Source organism: Solanum lycopersicum, chromosome 6, assembly GCF_036512215.1.
Source record: "Solanum lycopersicum chromosome 6, SLM_r2.1".
NCBI classification, from domain to species: Eukaryota; Viridiplantae; Streptophyta; class Magnoliopsida; order Solanales; family Solanaceae; genus Solanum; species Solanum lycopersicum.
In genome coordinates, this window is record NC_090805.1 from 41651031 (window position 1) to 41664452 (window position 13422).

The 13422-nt window shown below is 31.1% G+C and overlaps 2 protein-coding genes across 2 annotated transcripts; both read left to right on the plus strand.

Annotated features, from left to right (window-relative positions):
* Positions 1-383: 383 nt before the first annotated feature.
* Positions 384-4864, plus strand: LOC101267615 (mitochondrial carnitine/acylcarnitine carrier-like protein). Its single transcript, XM_004241916.5, has 3 exons — positions 384-739; positions 2955-3343; positions 4077-4864. Exons 2-3 carry the CDS (start codon positions 2955-2957, stop codon positions 4576-4578), a joined length of 891 nt encoding a protein of 296 aa, XP_004241964.1. The 5' UTR covers positions 384-739; the 3' UTR covers positions 4579-4864.
* Positions 4865-7875: 3011 nt separating this feature from the next.
* Positions 7876-9218, plus strand: LOC101267127 (abscisic acid receptor PYR1). Its single transcript, XM_004241914.5, has one exon. It carries the CDS (start codon positions 8307-8309, stop codon positions 8946-8948), a length of 642 nt encoding a protein of 213 aa, XP_004241962.1. The 5' UTR covers positions 7876-8306; the 3' UTR covers positions 8949-9218.
* The last annotated feature ends 4204 nt before the right edge of the window (positions 9219-13422 follow it).

A 13422-nucleotide genomic window follows, 5' to 3' on the forward strand; every position in this document is an offset into this window, starting at 1 on the left:
TATGCTAATAATAGAAGAAATGTGACGATATATTCAATACTATAATTAAGTGTACTTTTAGTATGAGTCACCGTGTCATTTTTTTTGTTCTTTTGTTTTTATAAAGTCTAGAACAACTTTGTTTAAAAAAATCGATAACATTTTTAGAATTGTTTGATATGAATGTGGGTTAAACATAGCTACAAATTAATTAATTATTTCGTTCTATACACGTGATTAACTTATACAACTATTATAGTATAATCAACGATAATTTTATATTGTCTCTTACAGTAGTATACTCTCTCTTAATTTTTTTTACCAAAATTTTTTGTGACTTAACATCAGGTAATTAGCGAAGTAACTCACGATGATAAATTGGTACAATCTACAAGTTTTATATCAGTTACTTCGCTATAATTATTTATCAAAATTAAGAAAAGAGTTTGATTTTTAAAATAAAATTCGAAGCCGTAAATATACTGGATTATTCAAAAAAAGGCAACCCATAAAGAATCTGACTCGGATTGTAGTTTTCTTTTTTTGCCTTAAAATCCGCAAAGGAATCAAAGAAAGTAGGTCGTGGTTATATTAACTATGAGACCCAATTAATTGAATTCAAACTATATCTACTCTACATGATCTGTTTTATATATATATATATATTTAAAGGCTATATATGTGAGATGAGCTCTCACGTTGCCTAATTTGGTGCTGCTTGAGATCTGCTTCAATCTCTCCCATTTCCATCTTCTTACAGGTACGATTCACTATCTCTACATTCGCTGTTCCGTCACCGCTTCTCTTTTTCTGTTTAATTTATTGAATGGAGATGGAAGAAAGGAGATTTTGAAGGTTGGAGTCGGATCCAAAAATTTATACAGTTAATCAATTGAGCTACTAATTAACATCGAATTCAAATCTGGTTGCGTTTTAGCCATTCTATGTTAAAGAGAAAATCGATAGTCTCTGTTTCTAAAGAGACAGAGTCAGATTGCAGGCGAAGGTTTTTGATTTGCGTTGGGTTGGGTTGAATTTTTTATTATTAGTCTTCACTAACAACAATCAGTCATGTTATTAATTAGTTTTACTTGTGATTTTTCATTAGTACGGTTTTTGAAATTCCCATTATTGGAGAAACGGGACATGTTTTGAAGCCGGCGCATATTAAATTTTCATCATTTATTCACCTGCCATCTTAACGTCCCCATTTTATTTCCACCATTAAAGACTTAAACTTTACTAGGCGTCAAACAAAAAAATCATGAAAATTTTGTTTTGGTTTACTTTTACTCGTCCCTCTTAAATGAATTGTTATTTTTATTTTATATTGACGTATCAAGAAAAGATAATAAATAATATTTTTTCATATTAATTCAGTATTTAATATATTTTTTTAAAATTATTTTTTCAAGAGTTAATACTAAATATAATTTAATTAAAAATTAGTTTAGTAAAATACATATATTAGTAATCATTTTATTAACGAATATATCAATTCAAAATGTAACAAGTAAAAGCAAACGGAGAAAATAATTTTGATATTGTAGGTTTATAGTAATAATCAATTAATGTTTCGATTCCGCGTCTTGCTTTGAAGTTACGTATATACATGTTCTAGCTTGCATATTTTATTTCTTCCAGGTTTGTTTTTTTCCTTTGATACAATTTATTTATTTATATTTGTGCGTGCTAGCAATAAAATACTAATTAAATTAGGGATTGCATTACCTGTATGCAAATAACGCATAGGACGGCTAATTGATTTCAATGTTATGTAACACGTAGGACCCTCTCCGTCACTGCAAAAAAGTCTCCCCTCTTTGTTTGTGTGCTAAAAGGCTGGTAGGAATTAAATCTCTTGATCACTTTAACATTAACTTTGAAAAAAACAAATTAATTTTTTTTTACTAAAATATAAATTAAAATAATTTGTAAAACAATACAAAATAAATCTTTCAAATCTAACAGGCTGATTTCACAGTGTTTAACTATTATGTGTATTATTATTATTACTATTGTTATTATTATTATTTTTTATTCAATTAAGCAAGTAAAAAAATATTTTTAACGCGATTGAGGGATTAATTAATAATTCACTTTTAAGTGTAAGGTGTTTTCAGTATTCTCTTGAAAATTCAACGCTGAAATGAATCTTTAACCCGTTTAAAGTGAGGCTTAAATACTGCATAACATGTTTTATTCGGACCCTTTGGCTTCAAAAAGTTCATCTTGGATCCACTTCAAGAGTTTATTCCTATCCCTGCCAAACTTATTCTTTTTTTTTGCCCTCCCCCGGAGTTACCACCTTTTTGTTCTCTTGATGACTTGAATTCATAACTTTCGAATTGAAAGTGAAAGTTGCTTACTATTCGAGCAACTCCCTCTCGTCTGCCAAACTTATTCTTGATCACTGCCTAAGAAGTAAAAATATTTAATTAGCTCTCTGATAGTACTAGAATTCACTGTTTTGAAAAGTATCAGGTTTAACCCTTCCTGGTACTATTATAAAAGAAGCATATCAGGTAAGAGTTTCATTGAGGAAAAACATGCTTCAGAAATACTTCGATTTGTATATGGAAACTAGCAAAGAAGTTGAAAAATAGTCTGGCAAAACATTATAGTATAGGCATAACAATGTGTATTATTATTTCGAAATAGTTTTGTTTATTAAGCAGTATAACATTAGTAAGAAAGACAGATGTAATTCAGAAATGTAATGCTTCTGAAATCTTTTTACATATTTCGTAATTGTTATTGGCAAAACAATCACAGGCATACTACTTATATCGACAATGAATTAGAAGATTTCATTTCTATGCTAGTGAATTAGAACTTTGCCTTCCTTATCAATATAACTCTTCTCAAAGAAAGTTATACGGCATCTAGCTCCCATTGTGTACCAAAACAATAATGCTGCACTGGGAGATACGATTTGTTCCTTAATTCTTGCGTCTTGTTTCATAATGTTCCAGATGGATATAGTGAAGGATTTAACCGCTGGTACTGTTGGAGGAGCAGCACAATTGATAGTTGGGCACCCTTTTGATACCATCAAAGTCAAGCTCCAAAGCCAGCCTACTCCACTTCCAGGGCAACCTCCTAAGTATGCAGGGGCCATAGATGCTGTCAGGAAAACAGTGGCCTCTGAAGGTCCAAGGGGGTTATACAAAGGCATGGGAGCTCCACTTGCCACTGTAGCCGCCTTCAACGCTTTGCTTTTCACTGTTAGAGGTCAAACTGAGGCCCTGTTAAGGTCTGAACCGGGAGCTCCTCTTACTGTCAAGCAACAAATCCTTTGTGGGGCTGTTGCTGGAACTGCTGCATCATTTCTTGCCTGCCCGACTGAACTCATAAAATGCAGGTATGCTCGTTAATGCATCCAATTTAGAAATATAGTACTCCCTGTCTTAATTTGTCTGAAACTGCAAGTGTTAATTTGACTGATATTGAAAGTTAAACTGAACTAGATTAAATTATTTTTAAAAACCAATATGGATATTTAGAAACTAAACATACTATAATTCACGATTGACCTATATCAAGATCGTAAAATAATACATTATAAAATGTTAGTCAAAGTTCAGTAACCTTTGAAAATGAATAGTAGTAATGAATTCACATGAGAGCTAATATCGTGCCTGTTTTCGAATCCTGCATCCTGAATCTCCATATGTCCAGTACAACAGGTTCACTTTTTTTGGACAAGAGTCTAGACTATAGATGGCAAAAATACTTTGGTGCAGAGGGATTAGCATATGTCTTCTTATATCTAAACTAGCTCCGTAAACTAATACAGTAACTTATAATAGATGAGCCCGTTATCCTTATGTTCTAAACTCGCTTCTTGGTACAAGGGGAGAGGCAAAGATACCCGCTTTAAAATGGAATCTTTTCAAGTGTTTGTAAATTTTCCTCAGCCCCTTTTGTATTAACCGTCAGGTTGACTGGTTGGAACAGGAACTCATCGTTCTGCTTTTCTTTCCGCCAGTGTAGTATACATGTGTTTTGCAGTTGGACTCTATTACTGTAAAAACTATTTGTATTGTTTCATCTATATTAGCAAATTAACTGTTGATTCTCAAATGTGAGTGCAGGTTGCAAGCGCACAGCGCATTGGCAAGTGTAGGATCAGCCTCTGCGGCCATAAAGTATACAGGGCCAATGGATGTTGCAAGACACGTTCTCCGTTCAGAAGGAGGTGTAAGGGGTCTCTTCAAGGGTATGTGCCCCACCCTGGCACGAGAAGTACCGGGAAATGCTGTTATGTTTGGTGTATATGAAGCGTTAAAGCAGTACTTTGCAGGAGGGATGGATACTTCTGGGCTAGGAAGGGGTTCTCTTATAGTAGCTGGAGGCTTGGCTGGTGGTTCAGTCTGGTTTGCAGTGTATCCGACAGATGTTATTAAGAGCGTAATTCAAGTTGATGATTATAGAAACGCGAAATACTCTGGCTCTTTTGATGCTCTTAAAAAGATTTTGGCCTCAGAAGGTGTCAAAGGCCTTTACAAGGGGTTTGGACCTGCTATAACGCGTAGCATCCCAGCAAATGCAGCTTGCTTCTTGGCATATGAGATGACTAGGTCTAGTTTGGGATAATTGCTCCAATGTTTTAGGACAATTGTGTTCTCAAAATTTTTTACAATATCATTGTTTCAAGATTAAGAAGGAAAATTTTGTGAGCCTAGTTCTGTTATCATACAAAGCCAAAATAGGAATATGTTATCACAATAGTTCCCAATCTCTGTTTTCATCTTCAGTGTCTATTTGTTTTTTGTTGTTGTTATGTCAGATGGATTAAAAATCAAGGAGATGGTAAATTTCATTCAAAATATTGTTGTATCTTCCCATTCTAAATAATTGAAACATGACATTTGGTCAAAAATAGTCAAGTGCTCTTGAATATAGTTGTTGCTCCTTTTGTTTTTGGCTTCAATAATAGAGGTAAAGAAGATTAAAAAAAAAGTTGTCACAGTGATAATAGGTTATACTGCCAACCAATTATGATGGACAAAGCTAGGGGGCGAAACGGGTTCATCTAGTATAAGGTTAAAACTATCTCTTTATGTATATATTATAGATATTGAATTCCCTTCGAGTTCATTATACGTTTATTTTTTTATATATTTTGAAGGGAGAACCAGTATTCTAATCCTTTAGAAGCTCTTTTTAGCTTTATGATCTGTTTACTAGAGATGTTAAATTTTTCAAGAGTCGGCTACTAAATTTATGACATGATGTGTACAACTCTAAAGTCAAAGATAAAATGTAGCAGTATTGACCAAAACATGAAGTAGTATGAAAACTGTTCCTGGTGAATGTTTCTTGGAAGTCTGTTAAACAGAATAGAACTGATCAAGACAAAGGTGAAACACATGATTTGAACTTTATGAGTTCACGTTTGAAATTCTACTAAATTCCATCTAATTTACTGCGTTCGTAACTTTTATTTGTATCAAATAGTGAGTTTTTTAAAAATATATATACGGATCTAAGTCAAAGCTATTAGGTTAAGATAAATTTGTAGTCTATTCCCTACATCCACCCCTGGATGAAGAACCAATTCATGATTGAAATATGAAGAAAGTATCCAACATCATCATGCACTTAGAATAACACCTATACAACTAAGTTTAACGAATACGTTAAGGAAGACATTATCCTGAAGAATGAGATTCATCATAAAACAGTTTTATACGTGTGTCTTGTCATGTAAATTAATAGTTGTTGAAATTTAAAAGGTATAAATGGAAAATGAAGTGTTGCGATTTTTACGAAGAATTGTGACTTTTATGAAAGGTTGCGATTTTTATAAAAGATTGTGATATCTTTCCTAAAGATTGTTAATTTTTCAAAGGTTTGTGACCTTTCCGGTAAGGCATAAGAATTTTTTTCACACTACCCTTTGTTTTCTATAAATTGAGAGATTTCCTCTCATTTTAATTGAACCAATTTCTGGACTTCTTCTACTACTACTAAATCTAGTATTCTAAGCGTACTTTATTGTCGTTGAGTTGCTTGCAGACACCAACGTTTTGGGTATCAATACACTGGTGATTGAGATCATTCTATCCCGGGAGGACATATTCTAAATCAAACCTCGTATACTAGAGATGAATAATTTTCTTAAGGAGATAATGTGCATTCAGTGGACTTGATCTCTTTTTGTTTTCCAGATTCTGATATATGTTACAGATTTTAGATTTGTGAATTAATTTTTGTTATTCATTGGTTTATTAAACTTTGGTAACTTCGTATTTCTGCAAAGTTTGTTGGAATCAATAAGATTCTTTAAACACAAGCTGATAACAATTCTTATTTCAGCAAAATATGTTGTATAATTTTTCTAATCTATCTCTGATTCTAGTTTCTCCACTAGTTTTAATTTTATAGTTATAAAAATGTTCTTAAATATCATTGTGTCTTACCAAGTTCTTCAAAATTTTGTCTAAGTATCTTACAAATATAATATGTACAAAAATAGTAAAGCAAACAAAATAAATAATGACATAATCCATAAATAAACACCGACTTCAGTTGGTAAATAAGCACCGTAACTTTGTAAGTTGCATTTAAACACCACAACATGGTAACAACTAACCGTTCACCAACTTGTCCCACGTGTGTCATGTGACATATAAATATAAATTTCAAAAATGTATAGATGATCATTTTTGTTTGTTGAGTGTGTACTTGACTGATCATCAGTGAAAATAAGTTGCAGTGTCTAGATATCTAGATATACATACTAAAATTTGGAGTATTTATTCACTAGCTAAGGCCAAGTGTAGCGCTTATTTATATATTATGTCACAAATAAATTTAATAATAAACAAGTGGGTGATTCTTCCAGATGGCTTTCACGCAATGCGTAGAAGCTAAAAATAACGTAAGCTTGATTGATCCCCCTTTTAGAAGGAAACAGATTTATATGTGTCCTATCTTTGTGCATTTATTTATAAAGAAGCTGACTCTTCCAGATTGTTTAATGTATAGAATATGAAAGTTTAAACCTAACAGTTCAAAGGTCAAACTAGAAACAATTTTCAAAATCTAAATTCAGTGATAGATATCCATTATGCACCAATATTATCATATTTTATTCTGAATTACAATGAGTCTGCCTGATGTGTCTAACGATATGTATCACGGCTTAAGTCGTTATATCTTAAATCCAGTGATTAATTATTATATGACAAAACAACATATAAGCATAGCAAAATAAATTATTAAATTTGATAGAACTCAATTTTTATCAAATTTAATTTAAATAAATTAAAATTCGAGCAGAATCAATTACTCAAACTCAGGTGACTTGATAACTAGCGTACTACATCCAAAATAGAAGTACTCCATCTCAATTCATATTCATGTGTTATAATTCAATTTGAAAAGTAAAATCAAATTACTAACCAATATTGACTTTGCAAATGAAAAATGGAAATAATTTGTCTCGACTTGGCAGTTGCCATTTTAATAACGCGGCTGACCTTTCAACCAATCAATGTTCACTTAGGGGGGCAGCCACCCAACCTGTCTTGTCCTCCCACATACTTGGCCTGCATTCCCTACACTTCCATTTTTTGTTCTATCTAAATTTTACCACTGCTTCTTACTCGATGGTCAATTTAACCGTACTTATTCATTATATTAAAATTGATATTTAATAATAATTTTTATTTTAGTTTTATAATTAATTATGGTTATTTTTTTAATTATATTATCATTCTTCTATTTATAATTTCTTAGTGAACGTATCAAGTAAAAAAAAACTATTGCCGATCAGAGTGAGTGCTTACCAGCAACTGCTACTGCATTTGTATTGTAGCAAGTAGTATTTCTTCTTTCTATTTTTGGAAAGTTATATTTGAAAGTTTTTTAAGTTGGTGCTTTTACATTCTACTAAAGCAAAATACATAGACGAATATAAGTTAGATGAGATTATTGTAAAATTCAATATGATACTGAAATCAACAAATATCTTGAGTGTTATTCTTAGTTAAAAGAAATTGTTTGATCTATTTAAGTATTTAGATCACAAAATTCAAGTTTTTCTTACTTTTTAAAATTTTATACGATTAAAATATATTAAAACAAATTGAAATAAACAAAACTAATACAGTATAATTGTATAAATAAATTGATAATCCTCAGATTATTTTATGTTTTAGTCACACGGTTCAATATTTATTATATCTATTCCAAAAAGAATTCATGCTTCTTTTTCCATTATTCACTTATTATAATAAGTAGAAATAAGAATAAAACTTGAACCGCAAATTGCACTTTACTTTTTGCCCATTTTGCTTGCCTCTTCTCTTTGTCTGATGGAGCAATCCGATAACTCAACGACCCACGTTCATCAGGAAGCAGAAGAAGAACCGAACCCGACCCATCAGTTCATGCTTCCTCCCGGTTTGACACCGGAAGAATCCGATGAGCTCAAATCAAGTGTAACCGACTTCCACTCCTACCAAGTCAACTCATCCCAATGTTCTTCTCTACTCGCACAACGCATCCACGCGCCGCCTCACGTCGTCTGGCCCGTCGTCCGTCGTTTCGAAAAGCCTCAGATATACAAGCACTTCATCAAAAGCTGTTCCGTCGCAGAGAATTTCTCCATGGTCGTGGGGGCCACGCGCGATGTCAACGTCATCTCCGGTTTACCGGCGAATACAAGCACGGAGAGGCTCGATTTATTGGACGACGAAAAGTACGTCACCGGTTTCAGTATAATTGGTGGTGAACATAGATTGAAGAATTACCGGTCAGTTACTAGTGTACATGGATTCGAACGCCATGGGAGAATCTGGACCGTTGTTTTGGAATCGTACGTCGTTGATGTGCCTGAAGGGAATACTGAAGAAGACACTCGTCTTTTTGCTGATACAGTTGTCAAATTGAATCTTCAAAAATTAGCCTCCGTCGCCGAAGCCATAGCTCTTGGTGGTAACGGTGAGATCTCATAAAATTTGAAGTTTGATTTATTTCTCTTCATCTTAATTTTCTTTTTTCTTTTCCACGGGCTAAAATCATGGAAAAATATTGTGTTTCTAAAAAAGTTCATGGAAGATAATCAGAACATATCCTTCACACGTAATTAGATTAATTATTCGTCTGGTTGTGTACTGGGTCGAGCTGATGTAAAGAATGAGGAAATGATATAAGATGAAGATGTTGTATTTCTGTAATTTTATTTTATGAAAAGAACAAAAAGAAATCGTTTTAACTTTTTTCAATTATGGGATCATTGATTAAGTTGAAATGAGAAGTTTATGTTAGATTAGTAATATACTTGAGCTTATTACTTTTTGTTCCATCAAAATCTTTGTTGTTTTATAAAAATAGGAGATAATTAACTGATTCTTCTTTTTTCCAATTTTTCTCTTACATACAAGTGATATTTATCGAGTGATTAATGTGGTAAAAAAACGATTTATCGAATTAATTATGTAACTAGATTAATGCGGTATACATCTTGTTTGATCTATATTTGAAAGTGTGCAATAGACAAATACATGCTCTTGTTGTTTTGTTCAGACATTTTTTTCTTTCTTTTGTGTGTGTCTTCATCTTTATGGGTCATTTTCAAGTGGAAATAGAAAGTTTTGCTTCAATTAACTTTCCATATTAATCTAAATCAGCTAGTCTGTTTCATTTTATGCTACTCGTAAATTAAAAATATTTTCTTATTTTACTTATCTAGTAAATTAAGAGAATCATAAAATATTTTTTTCCTAGTACTCTTAATTTCAAATAACTACATAAAAATTTGACCTAATTCATCGGTGGCCCCCTAAATTTGACAACAACTTTCACTTAGACACCTCAACTATATTCCGTTTGGATGTGCTTAAAATAGTAGCTTCTACAAATTACTTTTGAAAGTGCTGAACTTATTTTTAAAATAAAGAGTTATGTGGTTGGATAAAAATGCTGAAGTTAAAAAAAAAAATTGTTGATGTGTTTGGCTAATAAGTACTGATAAACACTTTTTTTAATCAAAATATTTGAAATACCCTTAAAAGTTGTTAACATGATAAAAAATTGATTAATTTAAGATTTTTTTACTTAAAAAAATGAAACAAAATTAATTTATATTTTACATCCATAAGTAATTATATTTTGCTATCATTCACATATTTCTTTACTATCACAAATTGTTTATAAATAATAATAATAATAATAATAAGTAATATACATTCTCAAGTTCCAAAGCTGGCGCTAGTCCGCATAGCCTTACAAATCTCAACATTTGGAATCAAATACGATAGGATCGCTTAGATGTAACTATCGGTTCGTTTATGAGTTAGATAGTCCGAGAATGAAAGGGTCTTTTACGGTTTCAACATAGCTCAAACAACGCCTCACACATGGCTTAACATAGGCCTTAACAGGAACTCCATACTAAGCCAAGATCTTCCCACTCTCCAACTACACTATTTCGACCTTAGAAACACCAGAACAGTCCAAGTTCCATGTTGTCAATAGTTTAGGTTGATATTAATCTGTCAGTAAGTGTTTAGCCTATCATTTAGGCTAGACGAGAATAAAAATAATTTTCAAATAATAATAATAATACCTTAAGTAGATCTTCAAAAGCAGATAACAAGAACAGCTGAAAATTTATTTGACTTAAAAGTACAAATTTACAAGAGTAAAGAGAGGAATACAAAAGATGTGTGGCTCTGTGCCTACTTTAGAAAATAGAAAAATGATCCTTTTATAGAGAAGGATCTAAGAAAATTTTAAAATCTATGACATAAGTGTTTTCATCATTTTACATTAATGAACCGACAAAGGTCCCATTACTTTATAAAAGTTTGAAATTATTAAAAACTTATTCTAATTTTTAGTCCATTGTTGTTCCCTTGTCTTTGGGCTCTTTTGAGCTAGAAGATTCTTCCACTAGGTTTTGAAATTGTTGCAGAAATGCTTCTGTATCCATTTCTTCAGTACTATTCGTACTTTTAGATTCTCCTGCTAAGCAATTGTTTTCATCTTCATTGGATGTGGCTACTGACATATTATCTATGAAATTTTTTCCCAAATGTTTTATTAAACTTTTTTAACTAATTCCTTCTATGAAGCAAGAAATTCAGATTTAGATATAACTCCTTTTTGCATTTGTAACTTTCTAGATATTTGTTTGAAAGGACTTATTTCTTTCTTCCCAGATAGTATTTCGGTCTGATTTTTATTAAACTCTATTGAAATATTTATTGAGTCTATTATTTCTCTTCCATGAAGCTTTTCTTCCGCATTCTTGTGGAGTAACTTACTCCAAAATTTCGTATGAAATTTTTGCTTCAAATACGGAAATCCCTGTTCATCTGTTTGGACCTTTATTGTCCATTTCATTATCCATGGGATTGAGAATTCTATAAAGAAGTATATTAATGATATTCCTTTGAAATATATATCTTGTTGCTAAAGTTGTATAATTTTGGGTGAGACGTCTACCCATTCAGCATATAGTTTTTTTATATTATTCGGGGAGGATATTTAATGTAGGACCATTACATAAACTTTCTTAGTATTTGCTGGGTTAAAGTGCTGGAATTCAGCAGACTCCGTTGATGAGAGTATAATCTCATAATGTGTTCTGTGTTTATAAGTGGATACAACATATGATGTTGTATCAAAATACCTTGTCATTATTTGCCAAGGATCATCTTTCCATTGTAAATCCCTTGGTTCTAAGATAAATATTATCTCATCTATTGTATTCTTATCATATATTTCTACATTTTTCATAGATTCTTCATTGACTATTTCTGAATATGATGGCTAAGTTTGCTGTTTGGATTGTATAAAATCCATAAATTCTTTATACATTGGGTGATTGACATCAATTCCTGATATTCCAGTAATACATACAATTTTTCTTTTTCTCAAAAGCACCTAAAAAGTCATTCTAGATAAAATATTTTGAATAAATTGTTTTAACAACAATGATAAACGGGCTGTAAATTTTTGAATATGTAAAACAAAACATGGGTCAAATAATATGATACTCGTGGAATAGTTAGTCACTTCCTTTTTATTGCAAGAATATTATGTGAATACAGCGCCATTTGCAAGAGAATCTCACATCTCTCAACATTTCGTATCGTCTCCTAGGGTTCATTGACAAAAATCAAAGTTTTGCTTTCAAAATGATACCTATCTTATATCAAAATTGTCGATCTTACTTTTTTTTTTAAAAAAAAAAATTGTCTCTTTATTAATTTGGCAAGTCTTTAATTTTAACATTCATATGCTTGAAGAATATTTAATAGATTATTAGTATCTTAGTTTTCAAGAACACGAACTTGGTCAGTAAAAGCAAAATGTATAATCATGATCCTTATCTTCACGTCAATTGATAATTATGACCTTTAATTTTGAAAGTGCATAATTAGACACTTTGAGCAAATAAATACATTCGTCCTACATGACAATTTTGTGTCATACGTGCGTCCTACGTGTATTATGTCATGTAGAACACATTCAAAATTGAATGACATGGTTGTTCGCTGAAATCAAATTAAGAATCATGTTTATGCATTAATGAGACAGTAAAAAGGAATAGAATATATAATTGTGTTGCCAGTGTTTTACCGAAGAATCATTTTTTCAATTATTTATAGTCGCACAAATATTTTAATTTATTTTTATCATAATTTTTTTAAAAAATTATAAAAAAATTATTATTTAATTTTATAATTTTACATAAATTGAGATAATGAAAACAATAATTTTAAAACTTACGCTATAAGCATATATGTTGGAAAAGTTATAATACAGGTAGCAAGTGATTTACAAAGAATATAATAAAGTGATAAATAATTTTTTATTCTTAATTAAAAATTTTAAATTTAAATATTTTAAATAAAATCATCTCGATTAGGAAATACTTCCGACTGCCTTGTAGTTGGGATTTACGAATAGTAATTGGGAATTTTCATGGCCCTGCCTAATTGAAAAGACGGAAAGTATAATAGATAGAGGGAGGTATCCTTTTTTATTTTTCGACGATAAGATAGTATAGATAGATAGAAGTAATATTTTAAAATTAGTGGATTAAATGAAGAATATCACTTGTTTTAATTTAGGCATGATATATATATATATATATTGGATTCTAAACTTGGTTTCAAATTTTAACTTTCACCTTCAACTTTTATGATGCACAAACAAATATTTTAACTATCAAACTTTTAAATAAATAAACAGATTAGTCCTACATGGCGCAATACACTTAGGACACCACATAGGATAAAAATGACATGTAAGACATGTGTGTCTATTTGTTCAACTTTATACAAGTTTAAGTATCTGCATATTCAAAATTGAAGGGCATAAATATAATTTTGAAGTCAAGTTAAAAAGCACATTTATATATTATGCCTTTAATTTATTGGTGGATCGATGAGGTTTAAAATCATTAAAATGGTCCCT

Excerpts from the sequence above, each read along its gene's own strand:
- LOC101267127 (XM_004241914.5), top strand. The coding sequence starts at position 8,307 with ATGGAGCAATCCGATAACTCAACGACCCACGTTCATCAGGAAGCAGAA.
- LOC101267615 (XM_004241916.5), top strand. The coding sequence starts at position 2,955 with ATGGATATAGTGAAGGATTTAACCGCTGGTACTGTTGGAGGAGCAGCA. Across the intron at positions 3,344-4,076 it reads ACTGAACTCATAAAATGCAG|GTTGCAAGCGCACAGCGCAT; the intron begins GTATGCTCGTTA and ends ATGTGAGTGCAG.